Source organism: Spodoptera frugiperda, chromosome 1, assembly GCF_023101765.2.
Source record: "Spodoptera frugiperda isolate SF20-4 chromosome 1, AGI-APGP_CSIRO_Sfru_2.0, whole genome shotgun sequence".
In the NCBI taxonomy this organism is placed as follows: domain Eukaryota; kingdom Metazoa; phylum Arthropoda; class Insecta; order Lepidoptera; family Noctuidae; genus Spodoptera; species Spodoptera frugiperda.
In genome coordinates this window covers 14008137-14023052 of record NC_064212.1, presented here as the reverse complement: position 1 = coordinate 14023052, position 14916 = coordinate 14008137, and the positions used below count along the sequence as shown (strand labels likewise).

The 14916-nt window shown below is 41.6% G+C and overlaps 2 protein-coding genes across 5 annotated transcripts in view; one reads left to right on the top strand and one right to left on the bottom strand.

Moving 5' to 3' along the window:
* The first annotated feature begins 111 nt into the window (after nucleotides 1–111).
* LOC118273716 (transcription elongation factor SPT5) lies at nucleotides 112–4733 on the top strand. The gene is made up of 6 exons (XM_035590816.2): nucleotides 112–455; nucleotides 977–1055; nucleotides 1233–1364; nucleotides 1452–3953; nucleotides 4038–4208; nucleotides 4331–4733. The coding sequence occupies exons 1-6, from the start codon at nucleotides 250–252 to the stop codon at nucleotides 4463–4465; spliced, it is 3225 nt and encodes a 1074-aa protein (XP_035446709.1). The 5' UTR covers nucleotides 112–249; the 3' UTR covers nucleotides 4466–4733.
* A 627-nt stretch (nucleotides 4734–5360) lies between these two features.
* Nucleotides 5361–14916, bottom strand: part of LOC118273647 (long-chain-fatty-acid--CoA ligase 4) — a 41687-nt gene continuing 32131 nt past the window's right edge. For all 4 annotated transcript variants that reach the window (XM_050701512.1, XM_050701561.1, XM_035590728.2 and 1 more), the window contains 11 exons: nucleotides 12870–13005; nucleotides 11560–11775; nucleotides 10536–10713; nucleotides 9989–10240; nucleotides 9511–9729; nucleotides 8459–8574; nucleotides 8110–8253; nucleotides 7628–7906; nucleotides 7314–7467; nucleotides 6912–7187; nucleotides 5361–6802 (listed from right to left, as the gene is read on the bottom strand). In XM_050701512.1, the coding sequence (XP_050557469.1) occupies nucleotides 6648–6802; nucleotides 6912–7187; nucleotides 7314–7467; nucleotides 7628–7906; nucleotides 8110–8253; nucleotides 8459–8574; nucleotides 9511–9729; nucleotides 9989–10240; nucleotides 10536–10713; nucleotides 11560–11775; nucleotides 12870–13005 (2125 nt within the window). In that variant the 3' untranslated portion in view covers nucleotides 5361–6647. The remainder of the gene's footprint in view (nucleotides 6803–6911; nucleotides 7188–7313; nucleotides 7468–7627; nucleotides 7907–8109; nucleotides 8254–8458; nucleotides 8575–9510; nucleotides 9730–9988; nucleotides 10241–10535; nucleotides 10714–11559; nucleotides 11776–12869; nucleotides 13006–14916) is intronic.

Here is a 14916-nt window from a genome sequence, read left to right as displayed (position 1 = left end):
AGTCGATTATGCATATTTGAAAAACGAATAAATTCATAGACAACTTTTTTTGCTGTGGTATCATAAACATTATTTAATTTATTTAGACTACTGGCAACAATAAACCACTCGTCAACGACCAAAGAGTAAAATAATTTATTTTCAGTCATTGACGTTTTGCTACGTAGTATGTACGTACTTATGGTGAATTCGCTAAAATAATTTTGAATGGCTAAAAATCATTCAGTTTAGTCCCAATAAAAAGTAAAAATGTCTGATTCGGAAGGCAGTAATTACTCAGGAAGTGGTTCAGAAGCAGGCAGTGTAGCATCACGTCGTTCGCGACGCAGTGCCGCGTCGAATCGTTCAGTCCGCTCCCGCTCGGGCTCCCGATCAAGATCCGGCAGCCGCAGCATATCGAGGACTCCTTCCAGATCTCGCTCCAGATCCAAGTCACATTCACGATCTCGCTCGAGGTAAGCTGCATTTCTTAGTTGTACTATAACCATACTTGTTGTGTTTGCCAACTGATAAGGTCAGTTTGACAACAGTTGGGACTAGGTAAAAGCCTCGAAAAATTACCACATGCTTATCCTAAAGAACATTTTTCTTAAAATAAATGTATATAGGTTGCATAAAAGTTGTACCCCAACAGTTCAAATGGTGGTTTTCAATCTCATAGTTACAGTTCACAGAAAATAACCTGAAATGTGGTTACTTGTAACCCAAATTGTTGTTGAAATTGTAGAACTTTTAATTTTGTTTGCATAATTCCTAATTGGATCGCAAGTTTAACACCATGATAAATACCATGAATCTTGAATCTGCTCAATGAAAAATACCATGAATCTTGGATCTGATTGTGGCATATGCTATTTTTCCACCTCAGTAATTATAACTGTTAAGATTCAGTTTTTAGGTCAATCTATGTGATAAATGGTTTCAAAGCTAAATTGTGTTTGACATGTTAACCTTATAAGTATTATTCTTATTCCAGGAGCCATTCTGCTGGATCAGATGCCAGTCGCAACAGAGATGATGAGGCTAAAGAAGCATCTGGTGATGAAGAAGTTGAGGTATAGTTTGGCATATTGCCCTCTTGGCATTAAGCAATGTTCATTAATAATTTCTTATTAAATACCATTAAGAAGTTTTATTATAAATTATAACACATTAAGAAGTAGTTTACTCTCAAAATATATTTAATTTGTGTATAAGGTTATAAAAATATGTTTTATTTCTCTATATTACAGGATGAACAAGAGCCAGAGGGTGAGGACTTAGTAGATTCTGAGGAATATGAAGAAGATGAGGAAGAAGAAAGACTGAGAAAGAAGCGCAAGAAGGATAGCCGCTATGGAGGGTTCATTATTGATGAGGCTGAGGTAACATTTTCAGAACAACATTTTTTAATTACAATTTCTTCTTAATTGGCTTAAACTTACACATTTTTTTTATTTTACTGGTTACAGGTGGATGATGAGGTCGATGAAGATGATGAATGGGAAGAGGGTGCACAAGAAATGGGCATTGTTGGAAATGAAGTGGATGAAATTGGTCCCACAGCCCGAGAAATTGAGGGCAGACGCCGAGGCACCAATTTATGGGATTCACAGAAAGAAGAAGAGATTGAAGAATACCTAAGAAACAAATATGCTGATGAATCAGCAGCACTCAGACATTTTGGAGAAGGTGGTGAGGAAATGTCTGATGAAATCACCCAACAAACTCTCTTACCTGGGATAAAAGACCCCAACTTATGGATGGTCAAGTGCAGAATAGGTGAAGAAAAGGCAACTGTTCTACTTCTTATGAGAAAATTCATTGCCTACCAGTTTTCTGAAGAACCATTCCAGATCAAATCTGTTGTGGCCCCAGAAGGTGTGAAAGGATACATCTACATTGAAGCTTACAAACAAACACATGTGAAAAACATTATAAACAATGTTGGTACATTGAGAATGGGTATCTGGAAGCAGGACATGGTTCCTATTAAAGAAATGACTGATGTATTACGAGTAGTTAAGGAACAATCTGGTTTGAAGCCAAAGCAATGGGTGAGGCTCAAGAGAGGTCTATACAAAGATGATATTGCACAAGTGGACTATGTAGACCTAGCGCAGAATCAAGTGCATCTAAAATTATTACCTAGAATAGATTATACAAGGCTCCGAGGGGCTCTGAGAACTGTCCAAAGTGAAAGTGAGGCAGCTAAGAGGAAAAAGAAAAGACGCCCAGCTGCGAAACCTTTTGACCCTGAAGCTATCCGTGCTATCGGTGGAGAAGTTACTTCTGATGGTGACTTCTTGATATTTGAAGGAAACAGATACTCTAGAAAAGGATTTTTGTACAAAAATTTCACAATGTCTGCCATTTTGGCTGAGGGTGTAAAGCCTACCTTGACTGAATTAGAAAGATTTGAAGAACAACCAGAGGGCATTGACATAGAATTAGCAGCACCAGCCAAAGATGACCCAACTAGCTTACATTCATTTTCTATGGGTGACAATGTAGAAGTATGCTCTGGTGACTTGGCCAACCTGCAAGCTAGGATTATCGCTATAGATGGGTCTATGATAACAGTGATGCCCAAGCACGAGGCACTGAAGGATCCTCTGGTGTTCAAACCGAATGAGTTGCGGAAGTATTTCAAGCAAGGTGACCACGTGAAGGTGTTAGCAGGAAGGTACGAGGGTGACACGGGTTTGATCGTGCGCGTGGAGCCACATCGAGTGGTCCTTGTGTCAGATCTGACTATGCATGAACTCGAAGTATTGCCACGAGATTTACAATTGTGTTCCGACATGGCCACTGGTGTGGACTCCCTTGGGCAGTTCCAATGGGGTGATATGGTCCAACTAGACCCACAGACTGTTGGTGTGATAGTTCGTCTTGAAAAGGAAAACTTCCATGTACTAGGAATGCAGGGCAAAGTAATTGAATGTAAGCCACAAGCTTTACAGAAACGACGCGAGAGCCGGTTCACCATGGCATTAGATTCTGAACAAAATACTATTCAGAAACGCGACATCGTGAAAGTTATCGATGGACCACACGCTGGGCGCAATGGTGAAATCAAACATCTGTACAGGAATTTCGCGTTTTTACAGTCTCGCATGTACCTTGATAACGGTGGTATATTTGTATGTAAGACGCGACATTTACAATTAGCGGGCGGTAACAAGAATTCTAATGTGTCCACCGGTCTATCGTTGGGATTCATGTCGCCAAGAATTCAGTCGCCGATGCATCCTTCGGGCCGCGGCGGTATGACACCGCGAGGTCGCGGCCGCGGGGGGCGCGGCGGCGGCGTCACACGAGACCGAGAGCTCATCGGACAGACCATCAAGATCACTGGCGGACCTTACAAAGGAAACGTCGGCATCGTCAAGGACGCTACGGGCAGCACGGCCCGCGTAGAGCTCCACTCGGCGTGCCAGACTATCTCCGTGGACCGCTCGCATATTGCGGGGGCCGGAGCGGGCGCGGCGCGCGGCGGGGCATCGTTCTACACACGAACTCCCGCGCGCACCCCCACGCTGGGCGCGCAGACCCCCACGTACCGCGACACTGGCATCAAGACCCCCATGCACGGCTCCGCCACCCCAATATACGACGTGGGCGGCCGCACCCCGCACTACGGGTCGGCCACTCCCTCGCACGAGGGCGGGCGCACGCCGGCGCACGGCGCCTGGGACCCCACGGCCGCCAACACGCCGGCGCGCGCGCCAGACTTCGAGTACGGCGCGCTGGACGACGGGGACGCGGCCTACGCGGCCGGACCCTTCACCCCGCAGACGCCGGGCACTATGTACGGGTCCGACCACACGTACTCCCCGTACCGGCCGAGCCCGTCCCCCGCGGGGTACACGGCCGGCTACCCGGCGACACCGTCCCCTGGCGGATACTCGCCTCGCTCACCGTATGCAGCTGCTGATACTGCAGCGCCCGACTGGCACACTACGGAAGTTGAGGTAACGTAATATGAATATTTTTTCTTGTAATTAGAAATAGAATGGTATTTGTAGATGTGTGTATAACCGTACATGTGGGTGCAGGTGCGGGTCCGCGCGGCGGCGGAGGACGACGCGCTGGCGGGTCAGTCGGGCGTGGTCCGCGGGCTGTCGGCGGGCATGTGCGCGCTGTACCTGCCGCAGGAGGACCGCGTCGTCAACGTGCTGGCCGACCTGCTGGAGCCCGTCGTGCCGCAGTCCGGGGATAGGGTCAAGGTCAGTATAAAACCGTTTATTCAAAAAAATTGAGAGCAGATTCACAAGCACGCATATTTTTTTTAATATTGGTTATCTAGTTTTCAATCTCTAATGAAATCTACTAACTTTATTGTTCACAGGTGATCGCGGGCGAAGATCGCGAGGCTGTGGGTCAACTGATCTCTATAGAGAATCAAGAAGGTGTAGTGAAGTTCGGTACGGATGACATCAAGATCATGCAGCTGCGACATCTCTGCAAGATGAGCACTGCCTAAACTCCTAGACATATATTTGACAACTTTAGCTAAATTAGATTAACTTTAGGACATACAAACTCGTTGTAACCATACAAAACTATTCAATGAAATAAAGCTTGCAAAGATACTCCTAAACTTCCAGACTATTTTCCGAAGTGTTTAATATTTGCATAGAGAACCGTCATGTAACTCACTTTATTAATCTATACATATTTAAAAGTTTATGTTAAAATGATTATTATGTTATTTACAGAAGTATAAAAATAAACTATACAACTGCAATAGATTCACTTGTTTTTAATTTACCTTTTATTTCGAATTTCTAGTAGGCTTAAAACTTTTCTTGTAGTAGGCTTAAAAACTAAAAAAAAATACTGCAGATATACAAATGCGTAGTTGTTTTGTGATCACTTGATTGTTGTGATTTGGCATTTGAATTGAAGTTTCACTAAGAGATATTATGGTGATTGAAGGTAAGCGTCCGCGTTCATGCCGCAATGTACGCATCGCACGCAACGGATTTTAGTTTGTGTTGTATAGAAACTCATACAACTGCGTCCATGCAATGGTTACATGCGTACCGATGACGTCATACAGAATGCCGATGCCAAAAATCCAAGAGTACATCATCGGACATCAGTAATACGAACGCTGCCGATACAGAGGACGCAGTCAATCTTTGATGCGAGCCGTACGATGCGGACCTGTGGACCATAGCTCGTGATTTGGCCATGGGCTGTTCAAAGTATCGATTTAACAATTTATAGTTTCCAATTTGGCCATGGGCTGTTCATCAATGTCATCCTATGTGCTGGATGTATCATATAACATTTTTATGACATCAGCAAAACAGAAGAGGTACCCTCTTCGAAAGATTACAAGGAGAAAGGTTATCAAGAAACAACAAGCAATACTGATTTTATTAACATTTATTCAATAAATAATACAAAATTGGTTTTCATTGCAATGCTTAAGAATTTCAACACAAAGTTACAGTCACGTGAACTGAGCAAACACCTACAACAGTACACAGATGATAATATTAAGATCATTTCAATGATTACAATATGATTACATCGAAAAATATAACGATACCATACAGTTTAACTCGAGGTCTCACATTTAAATACATCAATGGAATTTTACGTTTGTTCAGGTAACATTGATTACATTAATAAATTTATTTTAAAAGGTTTATATTAAAATGTATGTAAATGTAAATGCTCAGCGAAATGCGGGCGACGGTTAAAATGCTGTAACATTGTCTAGTAAGATTGACTAGCTCCCTCCTCACTCCTCTCGGCGCTACAGAGACGCTAAACAACTTTAGCCATGATTTACAAAACAATAAAAACTAATCAACAAATTTATAATCCGACCTAATTATGTTGACACGCACACATTTTGTTGCTACCTAAAACTTTAGCGTATTATGTAGTCGTACAATGATAAAATGTTTACATGATATTCGTAGAGTAAGTGTAAGTTTTCTTAGCGTAAAACTAGAAATATTCATGAATGTTTTATTATGCTTGTACTAATGCATCATGTCAACATAACCATATTACATTAATACATTAAAACATATCATTCTGCTAACATTATGCAACACAATGAGCTCGCCATGAACACTCATTTCTCAAATGAGTCATCTTCATTATTATAATACAAATAAACAGATGAACAAAAATGAATTTATTGCAAAATTATTATTATTACATTGCAAACACTATCCCCGATCCCCCTAAGTACTAATACAATTATCTTAGTCTAGCGATGTTTCGTCCCGACCACGAAACGTTTATTTTGTCTTTTAAAAACACGTAGGAACAAATGTACTAGTTTCATGGTAGGGACAATAGCTATCTACACATGAGATGCTAGGCCAATATCTACACGATATCCGAGGAATTCTATAATAATGACGTAAAATTTACTTTCCAATCACGCACAGCGCACTCACCACTTCAGATCTACATAATTTTAAATTTACACAAAGAATCTCATCAGAAGCGTTTGACCAGTCAAACGGTGTACTTACTTTTTATACATAAACGATACGATCATCCGTCCGCAGGCGCACAAGCGAAAATTTAGTATTACAATAATACACACTACGATATTTAGACGTAAGACACAAATATGTACACGACTTAACGAGACTAAACTAGCGCAGCCCGCCCTGGCCACGGCTCGCCGCTCACGACGCGTACATGCGCTTGATGTCCTCCTTGTACCGCTCCTGGATGTCTTTCCGCTTGATCTTGAACGCCGCCGTCACCAGGCCCATGTCGGGGGACCATACTTCCGTCACCAGTTTCACCGCTGCAGGTACTTCGAATTTCTCCAAACCGCCTGGAATACAAATGCATATTAAAATATGTCCATTTTATATACTTTCCAAATCGAGAAATCATTCAGGATTACGGTGGCATAATAAAAATGTATGACAAGAATAACTTACATTTCCTGGCATGATCAGCGAGCTCCTTGACGACAGCCTTCTCGACGGTGGGGTTCTGGCAGAGTTGGTCGAAGTCCATATCGGGCAGTCCGTGTCTGGCGGCCAGCTCGGCCAAGTGTTGCGGGTGGGGCACCAGTAGGCACACGGTGTAGCACTTGGAACTGTCTCCGTACACACAGATGTTCTCCACGATGGGACAGGTCTTCAACTCAGCTTCAACTTTGCCTAATGACACGTATTCTCCAGCTTGCAGTTTCACCAGATCCTTCTTGCGGTCTGCGGATAAAGAAAAAAAGAAGAGTTATATTTTGAGTTATGTAGTTAAGTAATTAAATAACGAGATCATATTGAATGTATGACCAGAGATCTGAAGAAACAATGTTGTGACTAGTTGTAACTCACCGATAATTTTAATGCATCCATCATGGTGTAGTTCGCCGATGTCTCCAGATTTGAACCAGCGTCTGCCCTCAGAATCAATGAACTCTTCCTTGGTCTTCTCCGGGTTCTTGTAGTAACCTTCCGCGACACAGTCGCCTCCGATTACGATCTCTCCCTGGAATTACAAGTTGTTGTTTATTTATTGTAACATTCATTTTGATGTCGTGATTTCAATGAGATCGAGGGTATGTTGGTGTATATTGAAAATATACATTAGCCTACTTGTTTTCATGATATTCCAAGACAGTAAGTAGTAAAGAGCGAGCGAGTAGTACCTGTGGGTAGGGCTTGTTGTCGACGCGGTAGCCGCCCTCGTCCCAGTCGAGCAGCGTGATGTCGGTGCCGGAGGTGGGCGCGCCGACGCGGCCCGTGGAGCGGTCGTGCGGGTCCATGACGGTGGCGCACGACGTGGTCTCCGTGAGCCCGTAGCCGGCCACCACGTCGCAGCACAGGCAGATGCGCACCTGGCCGTGCGTGTCGGGGGACAGGGGCGCGCCGCCAGATATCATCATACGCACGCGACCGCCCAGGAGACCACGGATGCGGGAGAACATCTGCGGACCAAATGGTTCATTTAATAAATTACCAAACACAACACACGGTCAGTAATAAACTTAAATCTTTTCAGTGCTCTTGATTCCAATTATCAAGCCAAAATTATCGATAATCAAACATTCTCAGACAATAGCATGGAGTACATAGTTTACATAGTTTTACTTATAACTTTGAACTTGAACATTTCAAAAGGACAACTCACCAATTTGTTAAGAATAGGCGTGTCATATCCGCGTCGCATCCAGGTCTGCTTGTACGTGTACGCCCACTTGAAGAATGCACTGGCGAACTCTCCGCTGCGAGATACTTTGTCCGTGATACCCTTGCTGATGCGGTCCATAATCAACTGGAAAATAATAAAGACACCATCGTAAGTCATAAATTCAATAAGACACGAGAGTTGGATTCCTGAATTAATATGGTAATAATGGCTGAGGTTTTCGTTAGTAAATAATATGAATATTAGAATTGTACCCAGTACATGACACTAATACCCATTCGGACCTTGGTATCTTGACAATTACACGTTAAATAAGTGTCAGATAACTTACCGGTACAGTAGTGATGCAAGTAGGTTGCAGGATGGTGGCGTCTCCCTTGGTGCCCTTCATGATCTTGCTGGACGTGTCCAACATGGTGAGCGGAGTCGAGTAGCCGATGGGGACACCTGCAACACATTTGTTTAACTTTTAGTCAACATAGTTATTTACAAGAACATTTTGATGTTGATCCTTTACTACGATTTATTCCTTTCATTGGTGCGTAGTTTAAGTGTGATAGTGCAAGGCAGATAGGGAACAAAGTTATACCTAATTAGTAATAAGTTTTGCACATCAAACAATAATATATTATTGTCTCTCGCTCTATTCTAAAGTTAGCTAGTCTCAGAGTAGATCCTATATAAAAAAAAGACTGAACAAAAACCCTATTTCCTTTTTAGATCAAATCGATGAGCTGCAAGCAGTTGTTATGTCGAAGAGTATTTTATTGTATTTCATTGTACAACAATACTCGTAGTATGACAAGACCGACACAAACATGATATAAACGTGTCATAAATACAGTGTTTATGGGTTTATGTCATGCAGTTAAGATAAACCACTTTGACATTTATTATAGTACTTAATGGATAATGAATGTGCTTCAATTTATATGCTTTCTCAGTAAATATATTTTTATGCAAGTAGTATCAGTTCACTCGTCTTTACAGTTAACTATAGTTTGGTTGTGGCTTTGTTTGTGTAAATTAATTACTTTATCCAGAATTATAAAGTTCTTACAGCGCGAAAGCGTAAGACATAGTTATTGCATACTATCGTGTAAGTAGTGACTAGCATAGCAGGGTTCCCATACATATGGTCAAATACTCAAACGTTACTCAATTTTAAGACGCGCTTAACCCTTCGTATGTTTGGAACGTGGATCCACGCGAGACACAATGTGTTTTCTATTGTTGTCTTATATACGGGCATACGAAAGGTTAAGAATAGTTCTGTCCCTACAAATTCTTTGTAAATGACAGAGATAGCATGATATTTAAGTGTAACTTAAAATTGAGTAGCATTTCATTATACAGAAGTTAGTGATATAGTAGTATCCTCACCTCCAATCATGCAAAGGTTCTCAGCGAGCAGTTCAAAAACGTGTGCGAGTGGCAGGAATCCCATGAGGATGTCTCCGTCGTAGATGGGCATGGCGTCAGCGAAGGCCTTCAGCGTGGCCAACATGTTGCGGTGGGACAGGATCACTCCCTTCGGCACTCCCGTCGACCCTGACGTGTACATGATGATGGCCGTGTCTGATGGGGACGGGGGGACCGGTTCTGTGGAACGGAGAGATTTGTGTTTAGTTGAATTTTGTACACAGGGTTATCAATTTACCTAATACGTAGGTAGTTTTAAGATTAGTGGCGACTACAATTTTGCAGTATAGTTGTCGTATCGTCACGCCTTTTATCCTTGAAAGGGTAGACAGAGGTGGTTTTGGAGTATAGATCACCAGGTACTATTTGTACAGAACAGATTTACCTCCAAAGCATACGAAATCTATTAAAACAGTATTGTGCACAGCAATAAACTCACCAATTTTAGAAGAAACTCCCTTCGCCACAACATCCTTGTACCCGATAATCTTGATGCCCGGCTTGTACCCGTCCCTGTCGATGTTCTTCAGCTGGTCTTCCATGTAGATGATAGTGTCCACCTTAGGTGTCTTGGCCAGGATCTTCTTGAACTTGGGCAGCAGGTCGTACGTGGTGATCACAGTGGATACATCTGTCTCGTTGATACCGTGCGCTATCGCATCGTCACCCAGGGTGGCGTAGATCGTTACAACTGGAAACATTGTGAGGTAAGATTAGTGAACGATGTTGCAAGGGTTTCATGAACATAATGCATAACTACAATCCGTAAACCATCTCCAATTTGATAAAAGATTTAATTTAGATTGGAGACAGTCCTTTGAAATTGATGTACAAAAAATGTAATCTAGTCCTCCCTTTAAAATATTTTAAGTTTTCGCTATATTTATTGAGATCGACTGTCATAATCATAACAAGAGTGAAAGTGTAAAGTACGAAATAAATCAAAAACTGCAGCGTTTTTTAAGTACGTGTTATAAGTGTCTCACCAGGAATGCTCTGCTTGAAGCAGCCGTGCGCGGCGAGCATCCACTCGGCGCGGGTCTCGGCGAACATGACGATGTTCTGGCGCGGCTGGCAGCCGAGCTCGCGCAGCCCGGCGCCGAAGTGCCGCGCCTCCTTCTCCACGTCCACGTACGTACGCCACACGTACTCGCCCATGTTGAACTGGAACAAATATTCAATCAGTCTTATTATTGTGGTTATGGCTTATCTTGGTATATGTGGAAGAGGGTGGCTAAAGAAATGATTGGTACACTGTGTTAGGAATGATAAAAACGCAAAATGGAAAGTGGAGTGGAGTGGATATGATCACATCATCAGATCACAAACGACACATTATTGGACGATGATTTCGTAGCAGAAATTGCGAATAGCAACTACATAGTTACTAATTCCTTCTGTTTCCTGTATATCTATTATGCTTCTAATTCTAATTACGCTCCAACTACTTTATACTTAAAGCAAAATTGGCCTGAATACTCAATCGAAGAAAAATGCAATTCAACCTAAACTACAAAGTCAGTAAATCAGCGCTTTATGATTATGTAATTGCTTCGAAGGGAAACCAGCAGGTGGTGACATTATGTGGTTGAGTCATCGGCCATTTGTGCACCATCACACGCTCCATGGCAAACTTATTGGAAACCTATCAATCACATCAAATGATATGGTTGGTTGACCTATATTTATCCTTGTGCTGTTTTCCCTAGCAGATATGACATTGATATCAATACGAAGTCACAACTTCTATGACAATCACAAATTAAACAAATTGAATCTTGTTTACGTTTACTCTGCATACAGAAAGTAAGATATCGGGTGTTGCGGCGAACTAAGAAATTTATATCCAGCAAATTGATTAGCTGATTTAATGAAACTGAAATCTATCTTCCAGATATGTATTGAATGAATGCATCTTCCAGATATTTATTTATTGAGGGAAGCACTTATATTCAGATGTAGAGACTTCTTGATGTTGTTAATATGATGATGAATAGAAAGTAGTCGTACCTTCTTGAAGACCCGTCCGTTCGGCTGTGGCTCATCCTCCTCGCTGAGCACGGTGCGTGTGCCGAGACAGGGACGGTCAGCCCAGCGCGCGGCCGCGGCCCTCAGCATGCTCTCCATGGAGGTGACGCCGTCGCGGACCAGGCGCAGGTGCAGGTCGCACGGAGACGACACTGACCGCACTGTGATGCTGTTCGGTGTGGTCTGGATTATACGGGCCTGGAACAAACAAATTAGGGAAAATCAACCATATGTAAAGGAATGAGAGAAGTCAGGCCTCCGCTTATGTAATTTTAGTTGGTAATTAACCTGGTTTGTGTGCATTAGCTAATGTGTGACAACAAAAGATAAGTTTGTGTTCCTAATCACGCGTGTTACGTTAAAGATTTTCTTAAATGTTTTCTGCTAACTTTAATAGTTAGCTACTCGATATGCCGCGATCGCTCGTCGTAAAATAAAAAGCTTTATCGGTTTCGGTGTTATTTGGCCAAAACCCGGTTAGAGTATTCATAAAACATACACCATCAATCTAAAAGGTCAGCTTCAGCACGAGCTGAGTGCTAAGGCGTAATTTATTACTATAGAGCATAGTTCAGTCTTATTCAAACGTAAATAAATAGCCAGCTATTGAATTTCCAACAATTTGTGGTCATTAAGCAAACGATCTTTGATACTATAAATATGAATATGCAGCATCTTGCTTTACATTATAAACAGCGGCAGAAATATTTTCGCAAAACCATTACGTGTTCAGATAAAAGGATTTTCGTTTGCAAATGCAATTTTGAGCGACCATCAACGCTAACAGACGTGGGAGTCGGGGAATTTGAAAACAGGTCAAACGAAAATAACAACTACAATGGGTTTGTTAGACAATGTCTGCGGTTCGCGTGACATAACATGGCACATCGCACAGAGCACCGAGCACAGCTCACCTGATCACTGAAGCTGCAATAACTTCATTACTACGATCGAAACTCTCAGTTCCTCAATTTGGTGTCCTCAACTTTAGATGAACGAATAAATCCTTGTCATAATTTAATCAAAGTTTAGAGTTTCGAATAATAAAATAATCGCGCGACTGCCGTAATCTTAGAAGTTGTCACAACCCTGAACTTGGCTTGTTCAATTATGAATACAACACGAGACCAAAATGTCGAGACTTTTGGGGTCGCTCGAAGGTCGCGGTCGCTATACAAAATTTTGGAGAACTAAAATTTCACCATGTATATGTTAGGAAGTTAAAACAAACACAGTGAAGTTCTCAGTTATGGCAAAACTTGTGAGGAACATAAAGATGACATTGTCCTTACCTTGATTCGTCTGGAAAGCGCTCGTTTCCTCCACGGCCTCTGGACTATGAGGTGTACTGGGAAGGTGAGGATGTCGAAGACCAACGCGACTGCGCGAATGGTTTTGAGCACTGCTGACACCCACCATGACTCTGGCCTATGGACAAGGGACACAATCATTAGTATTTATGTTTCTATTTATACTGAACAAAGAGCCTGTCGCGTTCCCTGATTCGACTATGCAATCTCGTAGCCAATGGTCAAATAACAATTCAAACACGTAAAGTAAACCGATACCTTCATCCCCACGCACAGCGCTTAGACCGAAAAAAAGGGTAGCTACGGCGTCATAGTCCCGACATTTTTTGTTTAAGTTACGTATACGCTGCGTCACTCAGGTCCAGACCCCTACTATTTATGGCGAATCTTAGAAAAAAATATTACCTGCGAGACTGCAACATAGGCGAAAGGCCATATGTCTCATCAAAACATTGATTTTAAGTACGTCAAGTTTACTGTCAACCTTTGTAACCTCAAACGTGACTGTCATAGAACAATAAATAACCATTCCCTCATTACGGCTAAATAAAAATATATGTCTTTATCAGTCGGGCTCAAGGTACACGTGTTCGTAATGGTAGTGTTTGCCTTGGTCTTATTTATTCGCAAGCTACTCCATACTGTCTTCTCGTCATGTTCAATGAAATACTGAACAGCTGATCTATTACCTACCGATATCTTTTAAAATAGTCCTTTAACGTCACTTCCTTAATTCAGTTAGTTTAACAATGAATACTAATAAGATTTTATAGTAAATAAGTTATAAAAGTTATCTTAAATTCAAGTGACGTCCTTCCAAATTACATTAGCCACTCCCAGCGCATTCACCTTGTACTATATTAAATTTCTGGCAACATACTGTAGCGTCTGCAACATAAATGACCTTCCTAAATAGAATGTGTTTTGAAGAAACTTCACTTAAGTGATTTTGTACAAGTCAACGTGAAATATTTAACAAGAAAATGCTAGTAGTACCACTAATTGAGGCTAGAGTTTGCAAATAAAGGCTTGGCTTACTAAATAATTGTTTAATTCTCGCACTTTAAAATAAATGCAACAGTGCTAGCAGGATAAAATAAAAAGTAGCCACATTAACGGCAAGTGAGAACCTTACTCCATTAAATTAAGGTTGAAGATCTGTTTTTGAGCATGAATGCGAGTAATTTTAAGGTCAGTCGTGCTAAGTGGCCGGGCGTTTACCATAAAAAGCAACATGTGCAAGGAACAAGCGTCGCTTTTTATAGAGGCTGCAGACAGACGGACAGACACCCTTTTAAGTATAAAGTCTTTACGCCACCCAAGAGAGAACATTGAATAGTCTGCGTCACTCCATTTAAGCTTATCAAAATTATTATGAATCGTGTTCTAAATGGATTGCGTTTCCACGATGTCTGCGCGACTTGGCGCACTTCATCAAAACCAGCATTTTTATTGATTTAAATAAGAAATTCGCAGTAACAGTCTGAAGTTTGGATCACTGCCCGGTTTACGACAATCTGCGAAATGGACTTGTATTGTTCTCATCTTTTTGTTCTACTACTATGGTTCGTGTTATTAAAATGTTTTAATTTGTAGAAAAAACAATAGGTACTAAAGCCATCTTATAAATATCTTCGGGCGGTTCGAGTCCTATTTAAAATGTTATGATATTCTACGTTTCATTTTGAAATACGAGTACAATAACATGATCAAAACGCACCACTAATGGAAAGGTCGAATAGAGCAAAAAACCTAACACTATATACCTAGAACGTGTGGGAGTTAAATACTTAAGTACACGAGTAGTAACTGAAACCTCTACTCGTGTACTTATTGCGTAGGAGGGAATGAGGGAACAGGCTGTTCTCTATGAGAAATTATATTCCAGACCGTTATAAATTTTTTACATATAATACTAAAGGACAGGCGCTTCCCATTAAATAACAAGATAGTATGGAATTAACGAAAAGCTTTTAGACCCTAACGACCTAAGTTAGTAACAAAAATAAAGCAAGCCAAGTGTAAACAG